The sequence below is a fragment of the Sebastes umbrosus genome, chromosome 21 (assembly GCF_015220745.1).
Source record: "Sebastes umbrosus isolate fSebUmb1 chromosome 21, fSebUmb1.pri, whole genome shotgun sequence".
Classification (NCBI taxonomy): Eukaryota; Metazoa; Chordata; class Actinopteri; order Perciformes; family Sebastidae; genus Sebastes; species Sebastes umbrosus.
Window position 1 is genome coordinate 16,244,262 of NC_051289.1, and position 21,015 is coordinate 16,265,276.

The following is a 21,015-nucleotide window of genomic DNA, read 5'->3' on the forward strand; positions in this document are numbered from 1 at the left end:
GCTGCTCGTCACCTGGCAACTTAAAACAAGCGTCCCAGTTTGTGTGTGTGTGCGTTTCCATGGGGAGCAGTCGCGCGCACACACACGCGCCTTTCCTAAGAGCTAGGTTAGATAGGCTACTACTATCTGAGGAAACGTCGTGCTATCAACAGAGCCAGACAACCACAGAGGAAAGGAGCTACACCCTTTAAATGGTGAGTTTAAAACAAGAAGAGAAAGAAGAAGAAACAGAGGAATGAACACAGATGGTTGAGGAAGTCATCTGTCAAAGCTGACATGTCAACAACAAATGTTGCTGTAGTTTTAGGCTACATAAGTTCATCAAAGATGTTATTTTTTAAGCTAATTAATGTTATATGTGTTTGTTTTGTGGCTATCCTGCTATGTGTTATGTTGAATGTGTATGGCAGTAGAGTTATAGGCTACTTATGGGAAGTAATTAGGCTAAGTACACATTTATTATACCAAGTACGCCTTATCACATTTAGAGGTTATGATCACTCTGTTTCCTTTCCACTGTCAGGTTAGTGTGCCAGGCGTGTTTTCAATATAATTGACCTTGAATAGCTACCTAATGTCATGTGTCCTGGAGAGGCTGCATCTTAATTCCCTTTAAATCCCCCCACACACAACAGATTGCCATATGTGAAAGCTGAGTGTAAGCCAAGCAGTCCTCTGGCTGGCTTGTTTCTTATTGTTTCAGTGAAACTGGGGATTTCAAGCAGGATTTTGTTTAAAGAAATCACTTCTATTTTACTTTGGGAAAAAAAGGAATATGTTGAGAAATGATGACACATCTTTAAACATTTATATATTTGTAATTGCACTGATGATTCATTCATTAAATGATTATGAGAAGTCATGGAGCTAAAGCTATTTTTGGACGCTCTCTTTGGATGGGAGTTTCCTGGCTCCATTCAATGAAATATACACTAATCTCATTTTGTTTAGCTGCCCTTGGTTTACCTGCAGCTGTGTTTCCTTTAACCTAATTACAGCAGGTCGGTATAAGGAGACAGGTTCTACCACAAGTTTTTGGTGTATGATTATTTTAATAATAAATAACAATTTATATCTATGTATTTATTTGTTACATTTAGTTTCATATAAAGTTAATAAAGCAATGTTTACGTCAAGCCTGTCGTTGCCTTACACATAAAAAAAAATTATCCCAGTCACTTCCACACAGAGAAGCATACAGCTTCTTCATTAAAAGACCGGTATCAGATCAGTACTTGGTATTGGCCGATACCCAAAGTCCAGGTATCGCTATCGGTATCAGGACTGAAAAAGTCACATCGGTGCATCCTTAAAATCATTAGAATGTGTGTATGCATTTCATTATTTGCAACCAGTATCTCCATTAACCTTTGTTTAGCCAAAAAAAGACCTGGGTTTCTTTTCATCACCCGTATTATGTCAGAGTATGCATGGTGTCTTTCAGTCAAGTCTCACAGTTACATGCATGTTTAACCAGCATTTAGGACAGCTTGTTGCAACACAGTGTGATCACTCTGGCGTCAATCAAATCCTCTTGCCAGGCAGGGTGCTTGGGGACGGTATAGTGGATGCCGGTAAGCACGATGGTGATGTAACATCCTATTTACATCCCTGTTGGCCTAATCTGCCTAGGGCTGGCTTTGTCATCTCCCTTGGGTGGTCATGTTGGAGCCTCCTTCTAGTGACACACGCACCTAATCCTGCTCACTGAGGGAAAAACAACAAGTTGTCCTCGCTCTTCTTTGTTTAAAAAATGTTGCCATTTATTGTATTTGTAGTTGATTTTTGTGTATGATGTTTATTTCTTTATTGTCGCTGAAGGATCCCAGAGGCACGGTGTCAACTCTTGGCTGACATACATCACCTGGCTCCAACGTTTCTAACAACGGATCAGTTACTGCAAGATGGAACTTCAAGAACTGGTGAGCATCGTGACATACTGGCCAACTAGAAAAGCCTTCCTCCTGGGAAAAGATTTATTGACCTCTGCTGGAGAAGAGGCTGGCGAAAAAATATCTGATCAATGAATCAACAGTGTGTTCCCTCAACTTGTTTTATGCAGAAGGAAAGTTAACAAGCCGATGAAACCGCCTTGAGAGATGATGAATCGGTACACCACCCTGAAGCAGCTGGGTGACGGCACCTACGGCAGCGTGCTGATGGGGAGAAGCAACGAGTCTGGAGAGTTTGTGGCTATCAAGAGGTGAGGATGTTGATCTTATTTAAATTTAAACATAGTCTCTCTTTGTTAATGCATGCCAATATATTGATTTAATATGAATGTTGGGTGGGAGTTTGGTTATTTTGATATTGTGACATAGCTTAGTCTTTCTCTAGTTTTAAAGGCTGCTTTACATTTTAGTGAAGTTATACAAATCAGTGAACCTACAGTATTGACTATTCTTGCTAAGTGGAATGAACAAACTTGGTATCATTTTCTCAAAGTCCATATTTTGTACCTCTAGTTTACATTAAATATTGTATAAAAGCACCAATAATCGTCCCCAAAATATCATCACATTATTGATAACAAGAAATGAAATAAAGAATAGTCTGATATTTGAATTTCACAATAATAGAGTAGAGTAGAGAGTTTCCATATACACATTTGTACAAGTACTTGCTCGCTGTAAACCCAAATGTATTTTAGATATTAAATGTAGAAAGGCAACTCTGGCTCACATCCAATGTATTCCTACACAAACAGTTTTACAAGGCAAATGTACTTCAAAAATATTCAAATCTACTTTTTTTTTCTCAACTCTACTTTGCCTTGGATGACGTCACACTAAAATAAATTCAAAGCGAAGGGCTACTGGTTTCCTGCCATCACCAGGGCAAACAAACCAGCTTACACGCCTTTGTTTCAGCAGCATGGCAGCAAAGGTTCAATAATAGATGAGAAACCGGGGAGATGCGTCCACCGGTTGATCATTTGGTTACCATGCAAGACAATACATGTGGTGACGGTGAAAGGGAGTGAAAGTAGAGGGAGTGTGTCAGGTTGCTGACATTGTGGAAGGGACGGCCGAGACTGGCCGGCACCCAGAGAGGAGAAAAAAGATGTGCACGTTCTGTAACTCTTACATAATTCCACTTAGAGGGAGAGGTAACGTCAATTAGAGAAGATAACGTAAAGGTGTCCGTATACCAGCTGCTGTGTGGTTGTAATGTACATATAGCAACACATGCTGTGATAAAACTCACAATTTAATACGTCAGCTGAGTCAAGATGTATTTCACACTTAATTCAAGTAGATAAGAAAAACAATGGTAAAACCTATACAGTTTAGACTGTCAATTTATATCAGTTTACATTCGAGAGCTTTTGCTGGTTTTGTTCTTGAAATGAAATTGACACCTCAAAAAGCTGAATTATTGATGGAGACACACAAAAGAATTTTGTAAAGACGGCGACTCTTCTGCACGTTGGTTGTAATTTATATGACCTGCAAACGTGACGTCCTCTATTCTTTATTTGATCATGTATATTTTGATCTGTACTCCAAACTAATGTCTGGTTTTGACTTTCTTTCACAGAATGAAGAGGAAGTTTTATTCCTGGGATGAATGTATGAACCTAAGAGAGGTCAAGGTGAGGATGGTGATGCTTTGGACACTAGGTTTATGAGACAGTTTTCGGCAGCATTTTTCCAGAGATGAAAATATATTCCAATTTCTCTTGGGAAGATAATGCTGTGTGATTTAAGCAATAATGCACAGCAGCTCCTTGAACACTGTTGCCAGTTATGGTTGCCTGAAAAGCTTTCTTTGTGTATCTTTTCTGTTTAATATTGTAAATCAGCAATGTAACCAATGCTTTTCTGCAGTCGCTTAATTTTGCACCTTTTACCACCCGACTGTTGGTTCAACTGTTATCAGGCCATTAAATGGATGTTATTGATCGCAATAAGCACCATAGATGTGGGTCATTAGGGGCCTACTACGTTGTAAAAGTGAAAGAGAAAATTAAAAGCAACACATTCTAACATGTTGTAAAACTGAATGAATCGTTACGCTTTGAACACAAACAAAAAGGCTTCTTTAGGTTTAGGCAACAAAACTGCAACTTCTTTAGGGTTAAGCAAAAAACAAAAGACTAAGTTAAAGCTGCAGTGGGTAGAATTGGAGCAAATATGATTAAAAAAAGTTATTTTTATTAAAAGGGTCACTATATTCTGACAGTAGTGCATGAGACAGGTAATCTGAAAAGAACTCAGAACACTTGAATTACAAAATGCTGAAAGGTTATTATGGAATTTTTGCCCAATGATGCCAAAAACGTTCTGAAGCTTTAACTACCTTACATCACCCCTGAACTGTTTTGACAGTAGTCCTTCTCTCCGGCATTTTCCGATTCATAATTGTAAACATCTAATGTCTCTGTAGAATAAATCATTATTCTTACCTTTTTCCCATGATTTGTCACACCAGTCTCTGAAGAAACTGAACCACGCGAATGTGGTGAAACTGAAGGAGGTGATCAGAGAGAACGATCACCTCTACTTCGTCTTCGAGTATATGAAGGAGAACCTCTACCAGCTTATGAAGGACAGGTAAGAAGAGAAACACCACACTTTACAATGCAAATGTCTGTATAAGGTGGATAACAGAGTGGTCTAGTTTGATATCATTACCGTAACACAGTGTTTCTAAATGTCAACATCTGGTCAGAGGGGAGCCGACACATGGTTAAGACACTTATTAACATTAGTAAGGTTGTAATGTAATTTGAAATGGTTTCCAGTGGAATATTTATATTTCCATCACCACACCACGCTGTCATAAGTTCATGCCGTGCATTCGGCTCCTGTTTAACCTCCGCTTCTACCAGACTGACACCTTCTCTGGGGGAAGCCCTGATGTTTTTGCTAGTTTGGAAACCCCAGGTGTACACTGCACACCTGGGTTAGTCATCTGCTTTGTTTTTCCAGCGTATTTTACCAGCAAGTGTGTGTGTGTGAACAAAGACAAACATAATGTTGTTTATGCAATGATGCTTACATGAGAATTTTATCAATTTTTACATTCACAGAAAAAAGTTGTTCCCTGAATCAGTGATAAGAAACATAAGCTTTCAGATTTTACAAGGCCTGTCGTTTATTCACAAACATGGTAGGTGTATACTTCATGCCTTGCGAGTGCATGAGAGTGGTTGCATACTGCAAGATTCATTGAACATTTACACAAATGTACGCAAAACTATCTGGAATATTTCAACCAAATTGTCAAACTGGTGATTAATTGATCAGCATCTTGTAGTTTGTGAACCCTTCATAACTGCCTCATCTAACTCATCGGTCTGCATTTCTATAATTAATGGATGTGTGCAAGTTTTAGGAATCTAACAGAACTCATTTGTACAAACTTGTGCATGTGTAAATGCAAAGAAACACATTCACCCGTACAGTAAACTCCCATGCTTCCACACATCCAGAATGCATGTGCTTTTCAGGATTGCTCTTTCTTTTAACCACTTTTCTATCATTTCTCTTTTACCTTTCTTTCCTTCCTTCCTTTTGACCTGCTGTTAGAGAGAATAAGATGTTCTCAGAGAATGAAATTAGGACCATCATGTTTCAAGTGGTGTCTGGGTTGGCTTTTGTACATAAGCATGGTAAGAGGCTTTACTCTATCATTCTTTACCTGTTCAAAAGTAGCATGACATTTCAGTAGTTGGCTTGGGTGTATATTGTAAAAAAAAGTCTTGTAATTTAGTGCGACCCTCAGATAGAACACCACAAGCTCAGTATGTACAATGTATGTAAAGTACATGTAATATACTTGTTTCATTCTGTATGCATACTAGGTGTGTTTACAGTATGTATACCTATTGCCCCTGTCTCTTCATGCATATAATTTGAATCATGTAACATTACATCTGTATCTACAAAATTGCCTTCATATGCAACTACTTTTTATTAGCAGAATACATTTTTAAGGAAAAATAATGCCACCTGGATTACTTTTTTTTCTTCGAAATCAAACAATGTTAAAACATTAACTGCTAAATGCACGGACAATGTTTTTATTTAGAGACATTCTCTTTAATATCTTTATGTGGCGACCTCAAAGGCAAATATACACCCATTCAGCTGCTCCTCAGTTTTTCCTTTTCTTGTGCTATCTGCGCTTTACGCAACATTTGCACTGAATGTAAAATATAGAATAGTTGCATTTGATTGTAATTTGGTCATTTGGCCATTGTATAGAGTTATACACAGTGGCTCAGCTTGATATTAACCTGTTTACAGGTTTCTTTCATCGAGACATGAAGCCAGAGAATCTGCTGTGCATGGGACCAGAACTGGTCAAAATAGCAGATTTTGGACTGGCCAGAGAGATCCGCTCCAAACCTCCCTACACAGACTATGTATCAACCAGATGGTGAGAGTACTGTCTAGGCATCAATAGGCATCTGAAACTCAGAGGAGAGCCTATGCATCAATTACAGTGTGCTAGACCGCCTCTGAGTTCAAGCAAAAAAGTACAATTCAAAATTAAAATTCAGATTGTGAGCTCTGTTTTCATGTAGCTATAAAGTGTGAGTTGTCAGCTGGTTTATTTGACTATATGTTCTCTGTCCAGGTACCGAGCTCCAGAAGTCCTGCTCAGGTCGTCTACCTACAGCTCTCCTATTGACCTGTGGGCCGTGGGCTGCATCATGGCTGAACTCTACACTCTCAGACCTCTTTTCCCCGGGAACAGTGAAGTGGATGAGATCTTTAAGATCTGCCAAGTCCTAGGCACCGTCAAAAAGGTGAGAAGAAACTGAATGAGGTGGAAATGATTAAATCTTTATTCAGGGTTTTAATGTGTGAAATGAACAGAAAAAAATATCTACAATGACATGATTAAGCTTATTTAGAGAAAATATGTTTACCATATAAAAATAAATAGTACGTAAGTAGGCCAAAATTAGTGTTCCTCTCTCTGATCAAGGCTTTCCCCAAAATCCATTGCTATTTCCTCTGATTGCTAAACAGAGCCCATTTTGGTATGACCTGGTCTTGAACTGAGTCTCTGACCTCAACTGCAAGGGCAGGCATTCAGTGCCACTGATCCACTCTATAGGTTACATTGTTCATGGATGTATTGGTTATAAAGGTCTCATATTTTTTATTCATACATATTTTATGATATATTGTATAATTGCTTTGGAAGCTCTTCCATCAAAGCAGTAGTTGGTGCTGACCAGATGTGTTCAGGCGGTGTTGGGTTTCTTAGGCATCATTATATGTGATCTACACATAGAGGGCATGCACTCTCATGGACCCTCACATGGAAAAATGACACAAAGATATCCAATCCAAACCAACAATAAGGTCCTCAAACTGCCTTAAAACCTGTTTTCCTTATCTCTCATCAGCCCCCGTGTTTCTCATATGATCATCACGCTCTACTTAAGTAGCCATAGACAGAGTAAAATAAATGATTTGTCTACACTGAGACAATAAATTGAGCGTTCTATATATTACATTACAGAGTGACGGGACTTATGAAAAGTCTATATATATATTTTAAATGAAAATCAAACAACTCGATCTGTAAACACCTGATTAATAATTATAATAATGAATAACCATCTGATTGTTTCTTCCTGTAGACGGATTGGTCAGAGGGCTACCAACTAGCATCTGCTATGAACTTTCGCTTCCCCCAATGTGTGCCGACCCACCTGAAGACCCTCATCCCTAATGCCAGCAACGAGGCCATCACCCTGATGCGGGACCTGATGCAATGGGATCCCAAAAAAAGACCCACGGCTGTACAAGTAGGCAAAACCGAGCCCCAAGGCTGAGTCTAGAGGTCTGGTCATACAGTAAGAAGTCCAGGCTTTATTTGTTCAATGTAAATGGCATTTATTGGGAGTGAAAGTACCATAAATCAACCCATAGGGGGACAAAAGCAACAGGTGTCTACCACTCCAAGGACCTCTTTGGACATACTTTAATTTTAAACCTAAACAAAACCATACCTGTCCCCAGAGATTTCCATAACAGTGCAATACTCACTACTACATGCAGATTATCAGTGTCCCAATAATGAGATTATATTAGCATTCTAATCCCAGTCATTTTAAGTAGCGCTTAAGCCATACTTCCTTCTCTCTGCCGCTGCAAAATGTTCTACCTCGGCCAGTGTGCTCTGCGCCGCGTATTATTATCACGTACAACACATGGTCATTACATAGTTAGACATAATTTCCACTCCACTGAGACAGTTGGATTTCTCTGTGGGGCCTGAGTAGGAAACACCTTTCCGGCGGGTGTGACGACGCTTTTCCATTCCCTGCTTACAAAGCTCCCAGGTGTAGGATGCACATCTAGTTTTAGCCAAATCTAAGGAAACAATTCAAAACCTCCCTGGAGGTTTGAGTTTTGACACAATGGTCCGATCCATGTTATTTGTATGTACAGAGTTTAAAGTCCTTGAGTGTTATGGAGTACATACAGTTAAGGACATCTTCAATGTGCTAGAAAACAATGCTTGCAGACTATTTAGAATAACAATGCTGTATTCCTTTCTCTCCCTGTCTAGGCCCTGCGTTACCCGTACTTCCAGGTGGGCCAGATCTTAGGGCCTCGTCCTCAGAGCCAGGAGGTCAAGAAGGTCCAGGCCAGGCCGCCGGTCCAGAAGCAGGTCTCAGAGTCCAAGGCTGATCCCCAGCAGTCTTCATCTGAGTCCAAAGCCTCCGCATCCTCCTCCAGAAACCAACAGCAGCAGCATCAGCCCCTTCAGCAGATCCCCCTTCCCCAAACTGAGAGTAAACCAGGAAGCCTCAGCCATGCAGTGAGTGTCTTTGTGCAAATCATAACTTTATTTATTGTATTTCATGTTATAAATAATATTAATACATAAAAGAACCCTTCTGGCCCTAGACTTTGCATAATCGTACGACTTGTAAGACAATCCTCTTCTGCAGAAAGCAGCGTCGCTGGGCAGTGAGAACAGCGTTGGTGGTGGTGGTGGTGGTGGTGGTGGTGGTGGGATGGGGGTGCTGAAGAGTGGCCGTCGTCGCTGGGGCCAGACGGTGGCCAAGACCTCAGACAGCTGGGAGGAATTGGACCCGTCGGAAACCGCCGCCTCCAACTCCAAGAAACCCAGCCTGGGGAACGCAGAGGAGGAGAGGGGCCCTAAGGAGCACCGCCCACAGTAAGTGCTGTGATGTCCTAACACAACTGGGTTGGCAGTTTGACAAGAATGTAAGCATTGACACTGCAGCAGTGCATTGTAGAAGACTAAAAATGTGTGTTAGCCATCTCATGCATCATGCATTATTTAAAATGGTAGGTTATACGAGTTGTGAAGCATTTTATTATTGTCATATACTGTAGTTTATATGATTTTAAAGTTTAACTTTTAAATTTAAATGATATGCAATATTTTCTGCCCAATCTGTATAAATTATTTGCTAAATTGATGACTACACTTCAAATAATTAGGTGCTTTTTGACCTTTAAATGTTTGGTTTCTGTTTTCAGGCCCAAAGAGCAGAAACCTCTGTATTCCTTCAGCACGGTCACTAAGCTACCCAACAATGTTAAGATCAGCCAAATGGACTCCAACGTCCCAGGATCTGCTGCACGGCAGCACTATCTGAGCCAGTCACGATACTTGCCAGGTAAGACTGCATGACTAACAGCCAATCTGGTAATCTTTATTATTGGAAAGATGTCACCAAAAAGCAATCTTTCCATTCTCTTTATGGTTTTGCATCATTGAAAATGTGTTTATATGCTTTGTTTTATCGGTGTCAGGTGATTTATTGTCATGCATACTGACTCAAAGGCTGCAACTGAAACGGGAGAACAGACGAGTTTAAAAATAATAAGTAGGCAATTATTTACAACATAACCAAAAATAACAGAACAAACATCCACCAGATCCTGTAACATTAAGAAGAGCCAGCACACAGGACACAGGGACACCTAGTGGTTTGGAGGGGATGTCCACTAATGCAAATGTCAATAAATATTGGTCATTAAAACAAGGCATCGTCCTCACAGGCATCATCGCATTCACCATGGAGCCACCTGATCAGCCAGGTTTCATAAAACACGGAGCAACATGATGATTTGTACTTTTGATTTTTCATCACATAATTTATGTTGCATTTCAGGGTTGATCGGCAAGAATCAGACTTCTGGAGATAAGGAGCTGAGTGGTATGACGCTGCGGGACCTGTGGGAGAACTCCTCCAACACTGTAAATAAACCGCTCGCTCCTATTGGAGGGGGATTAGCTGTCGCCAGAGCCAACGCAGGTGAGCACTGATGTCTAATGGAGAGGTGTTAAAAAGGTTTGATAGGGTGTGTGGAGTGGACGGGGCTCGGGTTTCCAGATTTAATTAACATGTTAAAGAAATTATGTCAACAGCTTGTAGAGCTCCTATGGTGTAGAAAGGAATTGAATGACTTGTGTTCCAGGATATTCACAAGCAAATTAAGGGTTCTTTTAATGCAAGTATCCTGTTATATTTGTCAGTTTGTCAGTGAATCTTTCACTATTTTTCAGTGTTTATTTTACCCCTCACCTGAACAACATTTTTTGAAATAACACATTGTACACACTGTGGACGTACACTGTGAACCTCACATAAAATATGCAGATCCAAAGACAAAAACACTGCAACTCTTCCAACAAAAACAAATCTTCTTGAGAATCTATAACTGAGCTAACACAATAACATTAACCCTAGGCTTCTTATTCAGAGCTTCTCATTTTGCCATGCAGTGGAAACCTGGCGACTGTCAGTGTCACCTCCTGTTACATAATATGACCCCGTCCACTTCGTGCCACAAAGGCACTAAATGCTAATGATGCAGCTAATGCCTCCTGATCAGTAGTTATGGAGCCACTGAAACAGCAGCATTAGGAGTGAGCCTAAGTGTCTGCGACTTTAGAGAGGGGAGACCTCTATGAATCATTTGTCATGTAGACCGACACACAATATGGCTCCCCGCCGTGCTCTCTTCTTCTTCTGTCTCTTTTACCCTGTCTCTGCCTTTTCCATTGCTTATTCATGAGATTAAGACTGTCGGTGTAAGATCAAGTGTTCCTTAAATGGTGCTCAACTGCACCCCCTGCTCATTTATCCCACCTCCCAGCACTCACACACACAACGTTTGTTTTCATAAACCAATGAATACACCTCATGATTGTACTTTTTCATTAAAATTAAGAAAAGGTATCTTTTGTTCTCTCTTTTCTGTTAACTTTAGAGACACAGCTTCATCTGTGCTAACATCTACATGATATTTCTCTTATCGTTTCTATTTTTCTTCTTCCTCTTTCTCTCTTGATTGCAAACATATCTCCTCCGACTCTACTTTTCTGGTGCGTGAGTAGAAGAGAATGCCTCTAAATCTGAGGATAGCCCACCAGAGAAAACTGTCGTTAAAGAACGAATACTGGAGAAAATCGATCTCTCCAAAGGTATTTCATTGAGATGTCTTCATGTGAACTGTTTTGCTGTGTTTCACAGTTGGACGCAACGCTGTAAATGTACTTAAATGTAAGCTGTTTTGTGTATAAACATTATAGTTAGTGTGTTGGCTGATGCAACAAGCTTCAGGTATTCAGCCAGCGACTTAACATGCGAAAGAAACCAGCTGCTAAAGGCCCCCGCAGGAGACGAGGGTACAAATACACAGTTTAACCCAGAGAACTAAGAACCCCAGTTGCTAAATAGATGTTAAATTGCACTACAACCACAACGTCTTCATATGGGAACAATGGGGCTTTTCTCTAATTACACTGATAACCATCTGTGGCTGCTGGTGGAGCAGATCGATGGAGTCGCTGGAGAAGCTGAATGACTTCAGTCACTTGGCCTTAGTCGTTTGTTTGGGTCCTCAGTAGCTGTTGCATATGCAGTACTTGTTCACACAAATCATTTGTATCAAGTAAAGCCACGTGTGAGAACATCGATTAGGTGTTTTCTTCATTTGTATGTTTTTGTGTTTTAAATGGTGCACATTATTTTAGGTTATATGACCCTGACTAGAAGCTAAGGGTACATGGAGGGTGTAACGATAAAATACATAACAAAATAAAATAATGAACTGTGTCTTTCTCCTCTTTTAGGGAACTTTGTGAGCACCAAATACAACCTCTCTGGTGGTTATATCCCCTCAGTCCAGAAGAAAGAGGTGGGCTCAGTGGGGCAGAGGATCCAGCTCGCCCCGTTGGCGGGCCAGCACACAAGTAAGATTTTATTCCATCTATGTAAAGCTAACAAAATGATTCTTGATACTTTTAAATCAAATAACCTCCCCACTTATCTGGCTCAAATGGTTGTACTCCTCATCAAATCTTAATCTTAAATGAATACTGTTTCTATAAAGAACTGCTCTCTTGTGTGGTCGTCCTGACTATTCCTACTCCTTTACTCTGTTCAGTTTCCAGTTTCTTACTTGCCATCCAAACTCTCACTCACTGGGACTGTTTTCTCCTCTTCCTTCACTCTTTTCAGTCAATCTTTGTTCTTCTCCTCCTGATAATAAAAAAGACAAATCGAAATCTGCAAAGTCCAAGCCTGTATCCAACTCATCTTTGAGCGAAACTAATGAAGGTATTGCCATTTTCTAATGGTTGCTATTAGGCTTTTTTTTTAATGATTCTTGCTTGAATCCTTGTGTTTATTTATATTTTCAGAGAAAAATAGTCCTTCTGTATTGTTTACATTGCTTTTGCTGCTGCTAACATTATATTTATTTTGATGCTATTTAACAAAATCATATTTTTTAGCTGCTGTGAATGTGTCTTGCATCACATATAAAAAGGCTTCTAATAAAGACAGATAGCTACTGTATATATTGGAGATAGACACACTGACCGACTGGCATGTTCCTCCAGATTACGACGGCTGGAAGAGGAGGGCGGACAGGACTCAGATGAAGGGCAGCAGCTACTCAGCCCTTGGGAAAACCTCTGGGAATCTCCTGACCAGAGCTCCTCCAGTACAGCCCGTACACGGCAGGGTGGACTGGACATCCAAATACGGTGGAACTCGGTAGTTCAGAAAGAATTGTACAGCTTCTCTTTGGCTAAGGAAGGTAACTCTAATCAGAGTTTTAAGCACACTCAAACTTGGAGGAAATGCTGTATGTTCCCTGAAACTAAATCCATTGTGGAGGTAGCTGGTAGAGGACAAAACGTAGTCACAACAGATGTACATCCCACGTTCTTCGAGGAGACATTTTTCATGCCAAAATGGCATCATTGTGTTTCCAGAGATGTAACTGTAATTGTGCATGGAGTCTCCATGTTTTTGGAGATGACGGTTGCCATGACGCAGAACCAAGACTGATGCTGTCTGCAAGACAATCCCACTGTATTCCTGAAGGATCCAGTGTGAGCCAATTCTTCTGTTAGTGTTGTTGGGGTATTCTGAGTAGGATTTTAATTGTAGCATAGCTTTTCATTTTTATACTCGTCTAGTTTATGATCATTGTCAAGTATTGTTTTACTACAGATGACAAAGCATAACATTTATTAATACCTTTTGCAATGCTATGTCCCCCTCTGCTTTTATTCTCATAAAAAATTGTCAGTGTAACAGCTACAAAAATACTTATTCTGTGTACCGTAAGACACCTCTTTGTATTATGTAACTGAACATTTTGTAAACCTTTTATACAAATAAATATGAAAGTTCATAATGCATTCGTTCAAAAAAGGACAGGACAACCATTCCTATTATATAAACAAGGTACTATATTTCACCCTCAAATATACTTTTTTTTTTTACAAAAATGACATTAACAGTAAATGACAAATGCTGACAGACTGCTCCTGAAACAGAAGATGCGGGTACACATCTTTACTCCATCAGGATTCTTGGGGTTTCTGGAGCAACGCCATACTAAGCTTCCCCACCATCAGAAGACTGGAACAAGACAAAAAAAAAAGGAAATATCACATCCCTGTTCTTGACTTTTAGCTCAGAGAGATATAGATTTTGAGTTCAGAGTAGGAGTGATCATCTGGGATAAACGGTAAACGGACACATCGGAGACACATTTATCAAGTACATAAACCACCACACCCTGTTACAGTCATCCTTACCATTACATTAGTAAAATTAGTTCAGTCATATGAATTGTATGAGATGGATACCTTGCTGCAGCCATCAAGCCAGCTGGCATGAACTTCCTGGATCCGTAGAACCTCTTTCCCATGACGCCAGTCAGAGCTCCTGATGTAGCTGGAAGACACCGTAAGGTGGTAAATGTCAGTGGAGGATACAGACACATTTCTGTTCTTATTCAGAAACTCTAGAATATCCCCAACCCATGCAACACATATACACCAAATACAGTAAGGTACACCAACCGAGGGACACCCAAATATTTTTGGGGTCATTGGAGATCTGGTAGGCCCCGAAACCTGCGAGGCCGCCGAAGACAAGACCAGCAGCGAGGGAGGGGACGCTGCCTTGAAGAAACAACACACAGCAGATCAACACCTTTAGTCAGTGTAAAACTAATGTTAAAAAATGGCTGAAAGACAGACCATCATGTTGTAATTAAGGCCTGATATTATGTCCTATAGGTGTATTTATTAATGTGGATTTATTGTTTTATATAGTTATATTTTCATTAAGGTCTTATATATGTCCTACAGGTGTATTTATTAATGCAAATTTATCATTTTTATATTGTTATTGACATCCAGGCCTGATGTATATCCTATGGGTGTATTTATTAATGTGGAATTTTTATAGTGTTATACAGTATGTGCATTTTATACATGCTCAGGGACAACAGATGGAAACTAGCATTGTGCTATACCTGGTGCAGCACATTTATTGTGCACTGTCCCTGTTTTAAATAAACCAATAAATGAATGGACATCTGCACCTGATATCCACAGGAAGAGCAGCATAGACTGGTGTGTTATGGGAGTCATGTAAAAAGATGTTATATTAACTTTTAAAGCTCTGCATGGTTTGGCACCAAGCTACATCACTGAGCTCCTTACACCCTGCGGTGCCACCACGTAACCTGAGGTCCTCTGACTTGGCTCTATACTGGTTGTACCCAGGTCTAGGCTGGTGACTAAGGGTGACAGGGCCTTTGCAATCAATGCCCCTAGACAGCCTACCTCGGGACCTCAGGTTAGCTAGCTCTACTACCAATTTTAAATCTCTTTTAAAAAAACATTTTTATAAAAAACTTTTTTTTTAACTCCGTAAGGGCAACAGCTTGGTGCACCTTTTTCCCAGACCTTATATTGTCCTCTTTTGGCTTATGTGTAGTAACTTATTGTTCTGATACCACTGGTTACGGCTTTTAGTTTTCTCATTATTTGGTCTATATGTTTTGTTCTTTTATTGTTGTTTTTATTTTGTCTGTATTTCATTGTATCTGTGCACTTTGAAACTATGTTTAGAAAGGTGCTATACAAATAAAGATTATTATTATTATAATTATTATGTATTTTAGTTTCATAGTGCATAATTGAATGCACATGGATCATTTAAGAAGGCGATCTGTTTTAAAGGTCCCATATTATGCTCATTTTCAGGTTCATACTTGTATTTTGTGTTTCTACTAGAACATGTTTACATGCTGTTATGTTAAAAAAAAAACTTTACTTTCCTCATACTGTCGGCCTGAATATGCCTGTATTCACCCTCTGTCTGAAACGTTTCGTTTTACTGCATTTCGACGGAATTGCAACAGGATTGCGTTGCGAAGCAACGGCTTGGGTCCATGTGTACTTCCTGTCAGTTGATGACATTCACATACACTACAACAGGATATAAACAGGGACACATTTAGAATGTTTATGTTTAAAACTGCATAAAGGGTCTAAATATTGTATATTTGTGACATCACAAATGGACAGAAATCCTGACCGCTTGTTTCAAATGCAGAGTTTCTGAATACGGGCTGTGTGTATTTCCCTGTGGATTGAGCGTTTCGATACTTACACAGTATTTATATAGGACTTAAGCCTGCTTTATAATAAAAAAACATGAAAATATCACTTTTTTATAATATGGGACCTTTAAATGTTAAAGTTTACAAGACTGAGGTTATCCTAATTCTACTTACTGAAGATTTCTAAAGGTGGTGAATATAATTGCAAACTTCAGAGAAGCAGTAATGTATAAAAAGAAAGTCAAACAAGCAAAAAGCAAACACCACATCAGCAAATATCATTATAATCTGAAAGAAAATAGTGCGGGACCTGAAAGGCGTATATCCTTCCACCTTTTTCTATACATAAAATAGGCTTACCTGCTTTCACATAACCAATGGCTCCCCCGGATGCGATGAGGGCTGCGTATCCATATCCTACCCAATCCACAGACATGTTGGACACCTGCAAGAGCCACACAGCGTGTGAGTGAGTGAGGTAACAAACTAACTTGTGTAACGTGCAACTATTCAATCCAAACGACTCCCTGCTAGTGAACCTAATACTACTTATACTGATGCAAAAAATACCAAAAGGATTGTGTGAGTGCTGCAACACGGAGCTGTTCTAGAACACTGGCTAAGGGAACAGAACGTACAGAAACATTGTAGCAGCTTTAATCAGAAATCGTTACATTGTGGCTCAACTGCAGGGTGTGTGTGTGTGTGTCTGGTTTATTAGATAAGGCTAGCAGCTCTGCACAGCCTTGAGGAGCACAAGCTAGGAAAACACACATGCTATAGCAACATACACCAAAGCTTACAGGATATATATAGGCTAGGCCATTGTTTGTATATAACAATTACAGCTTTAAACGTCTGAAAATGTGCAAAAGTTAAGCTAGAACAAATTAAAATAGCTCCATACAACCTTGCTCTTTCAGTTCGTCCTCTGTCACAACCAAGATAACCTGTTCTCCACCGAGCACAAATTATTGGTGCACATAACACGGCGTGGTGCCTGATGGGAAATGTAGGCTAAAAGCCCTATTGCTTGGGGAAGCAGGTGCTGCGTTCATGAGAAGCGGAATTTCTACAAAAAATAATTAATAATAATAAATAAATAGCCTAATAGATTATTCACATTTCCAAAGATTAATATTTTTTTTCAAACTTTGTAGTAGTTGATGAAATATATGTGCACATTAAAAAAGTAATTTTCTCCTAATGTAGATGTACTCTTTGTCCTAATGTTATAAACACAGCATTTGTGTTATTGGCCCAATCTCTGACGCTACACTAGCTGCTGCAAAAAAAAAACTGTTTTATGTCGTGCAAAAATAAATCTCACAAGAGATGTGTCTTCATGAGCCATTATGTTTTCATGAACTGGAGTACTAGCCTACATTTGTTAAAAACTACTACCCTACTACTACAACAGTGGACAGCGGTGGTAATACATCATTGCACTTCAACTTTTTATAAACTTCCTACTGTACATGAACGCAGCAGTAATTTCAATCGCACCTCTTAAAGTCCTGTTAACATAAATACATGCTCCAGGATGAGCAGTTATTTATATATGATTTATATTATCGTTTATATGTTTTTTAAAGATACATTTCATTAGTCATACTTAGGTTTAATAAGCCTAGTAGGCCTACGTTGTACATAATACATGTTCTGTATGTTTGTCTAAGCAGACAGCAAATAAAAGTAGCAAAAATAATAGAAACAATAATAGACATCATTAGTGTGTCTACGAGTAGTGATTAACATGTTTAACATATTCATTCTATTTATTCATTTATTCTATCATTCTAATTCTATTACTATTTTTATATTATTTCAACGTAATTTGCTCTTAGGAATCTCATCTATGAGGACTTTTGTTATTTGACATATAAAAATGTATTATTTTTTATACTGAGAGGAACAAACAGTGGGGAGACTGAACCTTGTTTACAAAATAAATCCTTTTCATCTGATCTGCTAACTCATGTCATGACAGTGAAATTAACTAGAGGCCTCAATGTACTGAGGGGCCCACATAGCAGCACATCAAGGACCTGGTTGATGGTCCTCAGACACCAGAGTGGGAACTGTTTTTCATTTTTACGACCACAAGATGGCACCACAGGATCAGATTAAGTTGTGTTTTAAGACGCCAACATCCACAAGCTTTCTTGATTTTTTTCCCAAAATATATTTTTGCTTTACATTCACAGAAAAATGTGGGCACAAATGGCAGGACAAAATCCCTGCATCGGAATGTGTGTTTTCAGTTATTCACCTTTGTTGGGTGATCACCGTGAAAACGGTGCAGGTTTTAGGTTTGGAAGTGTGGTTAAAGTTCATGAAGAAAGACAGGTGGATAAAGGTCAAAAAGAGGGCTCAACTAAGCCCAATGAATGTCATCTATATAAGTTTTGGGCAAAATGATAAACAAACCTGACATTTGCCTGAATTCTGGACATATTTTATATTTCACTAAATTTGCACATGATCCCTTTTGACCACCTGCTTTTTTTTTTTTTTTTTTTTTTGACTGGCATCGGTTTGGCAGTTCCACTTAACTGGAATGCTCACATGCGCTCACATTCTCATTTGGTTTCAATTACCTGCAATATTGTTTTAAATCCACAGGCTCTGCTCCTGAAGCAAGGTGGCGCTAGAATACAATTTATCTTCCTCGGTTAAAGCAGCGTCTCATAATACAATGGGCCTGAAACCTTCTCACTCAACAGACACCGATTTCATGATCTTACGGAGCTATACATGAGCTACTTCTGTGTCTTGAGTACTGGTGATGGTTTACTGTCTTTAGCAGGCAGTCAGGCACAGTCCAGCTGGAGTCTGCAAACCACATCCAATCAATGTCAGCAGACATCCCGGTATGATTTAATGCAAAAATAAGTGAAGGTATCAAAAAACACATTACTACTTTGCAGTCAAATAATTAACAATTATTTTATTCCAACAGGAAGAGTAAATAATGCTTTTAAAAAACACAACAGTATAAAATGTACTCAGGGGTGGAAAGTACCTCAACACAATTTTGAGGTACTTCTACTTTACTTGAGTATTTCCATGTTCTGCTACTTTCTACTTCTACTCCACTACATCTCAGAGGGAAATATTAGACTTTTTTACTCCACTACATTTATCTGAGAACTTTAGTTACTTTATAGATTCAGATTATTAATACAACATATAATCACATTACAATCAAATTACACATATTACTGGGTGCATTCCATATTTAAAACACAAATATTGACAATTTGTATATTTTTTATTATTATTATTAGTAGTAGCAGTAGTAATGTTTTTTTGTGTGTGACTCAGGGAGGGCGCCCTCTATTGGCCGGCCGCCACTGGCTGTAATCTTTTCTTTAAGATCATTTTCCAACTTCTCCATAACTTGGGGGAGCCAGGAAATTAGTCCCATCACCGATTAATATTTCAAAACAACTGAGGGAAGGAGGAGAAAAAGCTTCCTGGAACATTTTTGTGCGTAATTACGCACGAAGATCTATTGGTGTCTCAGCAGTTTTCCATTTTTGTATAACACACACGCGCACAAACGCACCATCAAATTAATACAGAAAATAAAATATATAATAATAATAATTACAAGAACAATTACAACAATAATTTCTTTATAATAACAATGTGTCTAAATATGAATGGCTGTATAAATGGCCTTGGGCACAGCCGTTTGCCGACGCCTATTAAACACAGCTCGCAGTTTTTAGGAAGCTGAAGGTTGCCGGAGGCCTGGTGGGTGCGATGGTGGAAGTGGTTGAAACCAAGCCTTAGACAAACAGGCTGGATATTCAAAAGGGACCCCGCTCTTGTCTGAGAGAGGAACCCACTCTCAGACAGCTCTGCTTTAAAACTTACTCCTCCCTTTTAGTGCGCAGAGCCCCAAACAATATTTCTGATCCCCCTCCACCACCACCTCCTCCACCTCCCTCTCTTTTGTCCAGTCCTGGTGAGGTCTATATAGCTGCAGGTATTGTGTGTGCAGTTAAAATGTGTGCGCCTTTGAAGTCAAACATGAAGGCTTTGTTTTAAATATTAACACTGCACAAAAAAATCTATAGATTCTATGTGGAATTATGCAATTGCAAAAAAAAAAAAGTATTTTTTTTTCCATAAAAAAGTTTGTCTAATATTCTCAGTGCTTGCATTAAATATGTTTTAATATAAGGGTTTGATGTAGTGAGAGAGAACATCCATGCAGCCAGCGACGTGCATCGCATTGCTTTCTGCATGTGTGTGTGTGTGTGTGAGTGTGTGTGCTCCATCAGGAACTTGAAAGAGGACAAAAAGAGGTTTTTGGACTAAATGCATTTTGACCATTATCACCTATGTGAGCGCACGTGTTGCTCTCCTCTGTGTGTGCGCGTGTGTGTGTTGGTGTGTGTTGGTGTGTGTGTGTAAGAGACAGAGAGAGAGGGAGAGCTCATTCGCAATATGGCCCGAGGGGTCTACATAAGTATGTATTAGAAATAAACAGTGGATAAATAAATAATGACCCTCACAATAGCAGGGTAGCTCTCTGTGTAAGAAGAAGTAATGATGTTGGCAGTTAACCTTCAAGTTTTTTAACTTGACACAGTTTCATTTGCAGGGAGAATTCATGTTTTCTAGACAAAACAGTGAAGAAGAAAAAAAAAAGACATTTTATTTTTATATCAGTTGAAGACAAACGTTATCCATGTAACTTAGTATTTTGGGGCTTTGCTCTGTATTTAATTACCTGGTAGTTTTTAGCATATTCTCACATATATTTATTAATTATTTACCATAAATGAAGGGAAAGCTTATCACAGGCTCCTTGGCTTTTAATGTGCACAATACAATTTTCACACTTTTTTATAAACGGAATAATTTTATATTTACCTGATGTAAAGAATGGTCACTTAATGAAATATGGATTTTTATTTGTTAAAGACAGTTCCTTGCAAATATAATTATTGTTGGATCTCAAGAGTTTCCTTAAATAAGTATAGGCTTATAATATCAAGGTTTTTATACGTTTTATTGTTTTATGAAAACTCATTAAATTGTCATTATAGAGACCAAAGTATGACAGTTTAGGCCCATACAGCAGCCAGACAAATCTATTTCACTT

The 21,015-nt window shown here is 39.0% G+C and overlaps 2 protein-coding genes across 11 annotated transcripts; one reads left to right on the plus strand and one right to left on the minus strand.

Moving 5' to 3' along the window:
- Nucleotides 1-39: 39 nt before the first annotated feature.
- mak (male germ cell-associated kinase) lies at nucleotides 40-13,684 on the plus strand. Of its 10 annotated transcripts, none has more exons than XM_037757161.1 (17): nucleotides 40-194; nucleotides 1,822-1,922; nucleotides 2,063-2,203; nucleotides 3,541-3,595; nucleotides 4,435-4,556; nucleotides 5,036-5,115; nucleotides 6,255-6,387; nucleotides 6,589-6,760; nucleotides 7,607-7,774; nucleotides 8,542-8,793; nucleotides 8,927-9,156; nucleotides 9,486-9,625; nucleotides 10,124-10,267; nucleotides 11,353-11,439; nucleotides 12,091-12,210; nucleotides 12,479-12,577; nucleotides 12,862-13,684. In XM_037757161.1, exons 3-17 carry the CDS (start codon nucleotides 2,100-2,102, stop codon nucleotides 13,020-13,022), a joined length of 2,067 nt encoding a protein of 688 aa, XP_037613089.1. In that variant the 5' UTR covers nucleotides 40-194; nucleotides 1,822-1,922; nucleotides 2,063-2,099; the 3' UTR covers nucleotides 13,023-13,684. The 10 variants fall into 10 exon arrangements, with proteins under 10 accessions (XP_037613089.1, XP_037613088.1, XP_037613090.1 ...); XM_037757160.1 differs by lacking the exon at nucleotides 5,036-5,115 and adding an exon at nucleotides 5,535-5,617; XM_037757162.1 differs by lacking the exon at nucleotides 5,036-5,115 and adding an exon at nucleotides 5,535-5,617 and having other exon boundaries at nucleotides 12,515-12,577.
- A 14-nt stretch (nucleotides 13,685-13,698) lies between these two features.
- Nucleotides 13,699-16,848, minus strand: tmem14ca (transmembrane protein 14Ca). The gene is made up of 5 exons (XM_037757175.1): nucleotides 16,804-16,848; nucleotides 16,254-16,337; nucleotides 14,341-14,442; nucleotides 14,125-14,212; nucleotides 13,699-13,894 (listed from the first exon to the last, which is right to left on the minus strand). The coding sequence occupies exons 2-5, from the start codon at nucleotides 16,327-16,329 to the stop codon at nucleotides 13,837-13,839; spliced, it is 324 nt and encodes a 107-aa protein (XP_037613103.1). The 5' UTR covers nucleotides 16,330-16,337; nucleotides 16,804-16,848; the 3' UTR covers nucleotides 13,699-13,836.
- Between the last annotated feature and the right edge of the window lie 4,167 nt (nucleotides 16,849-21,015).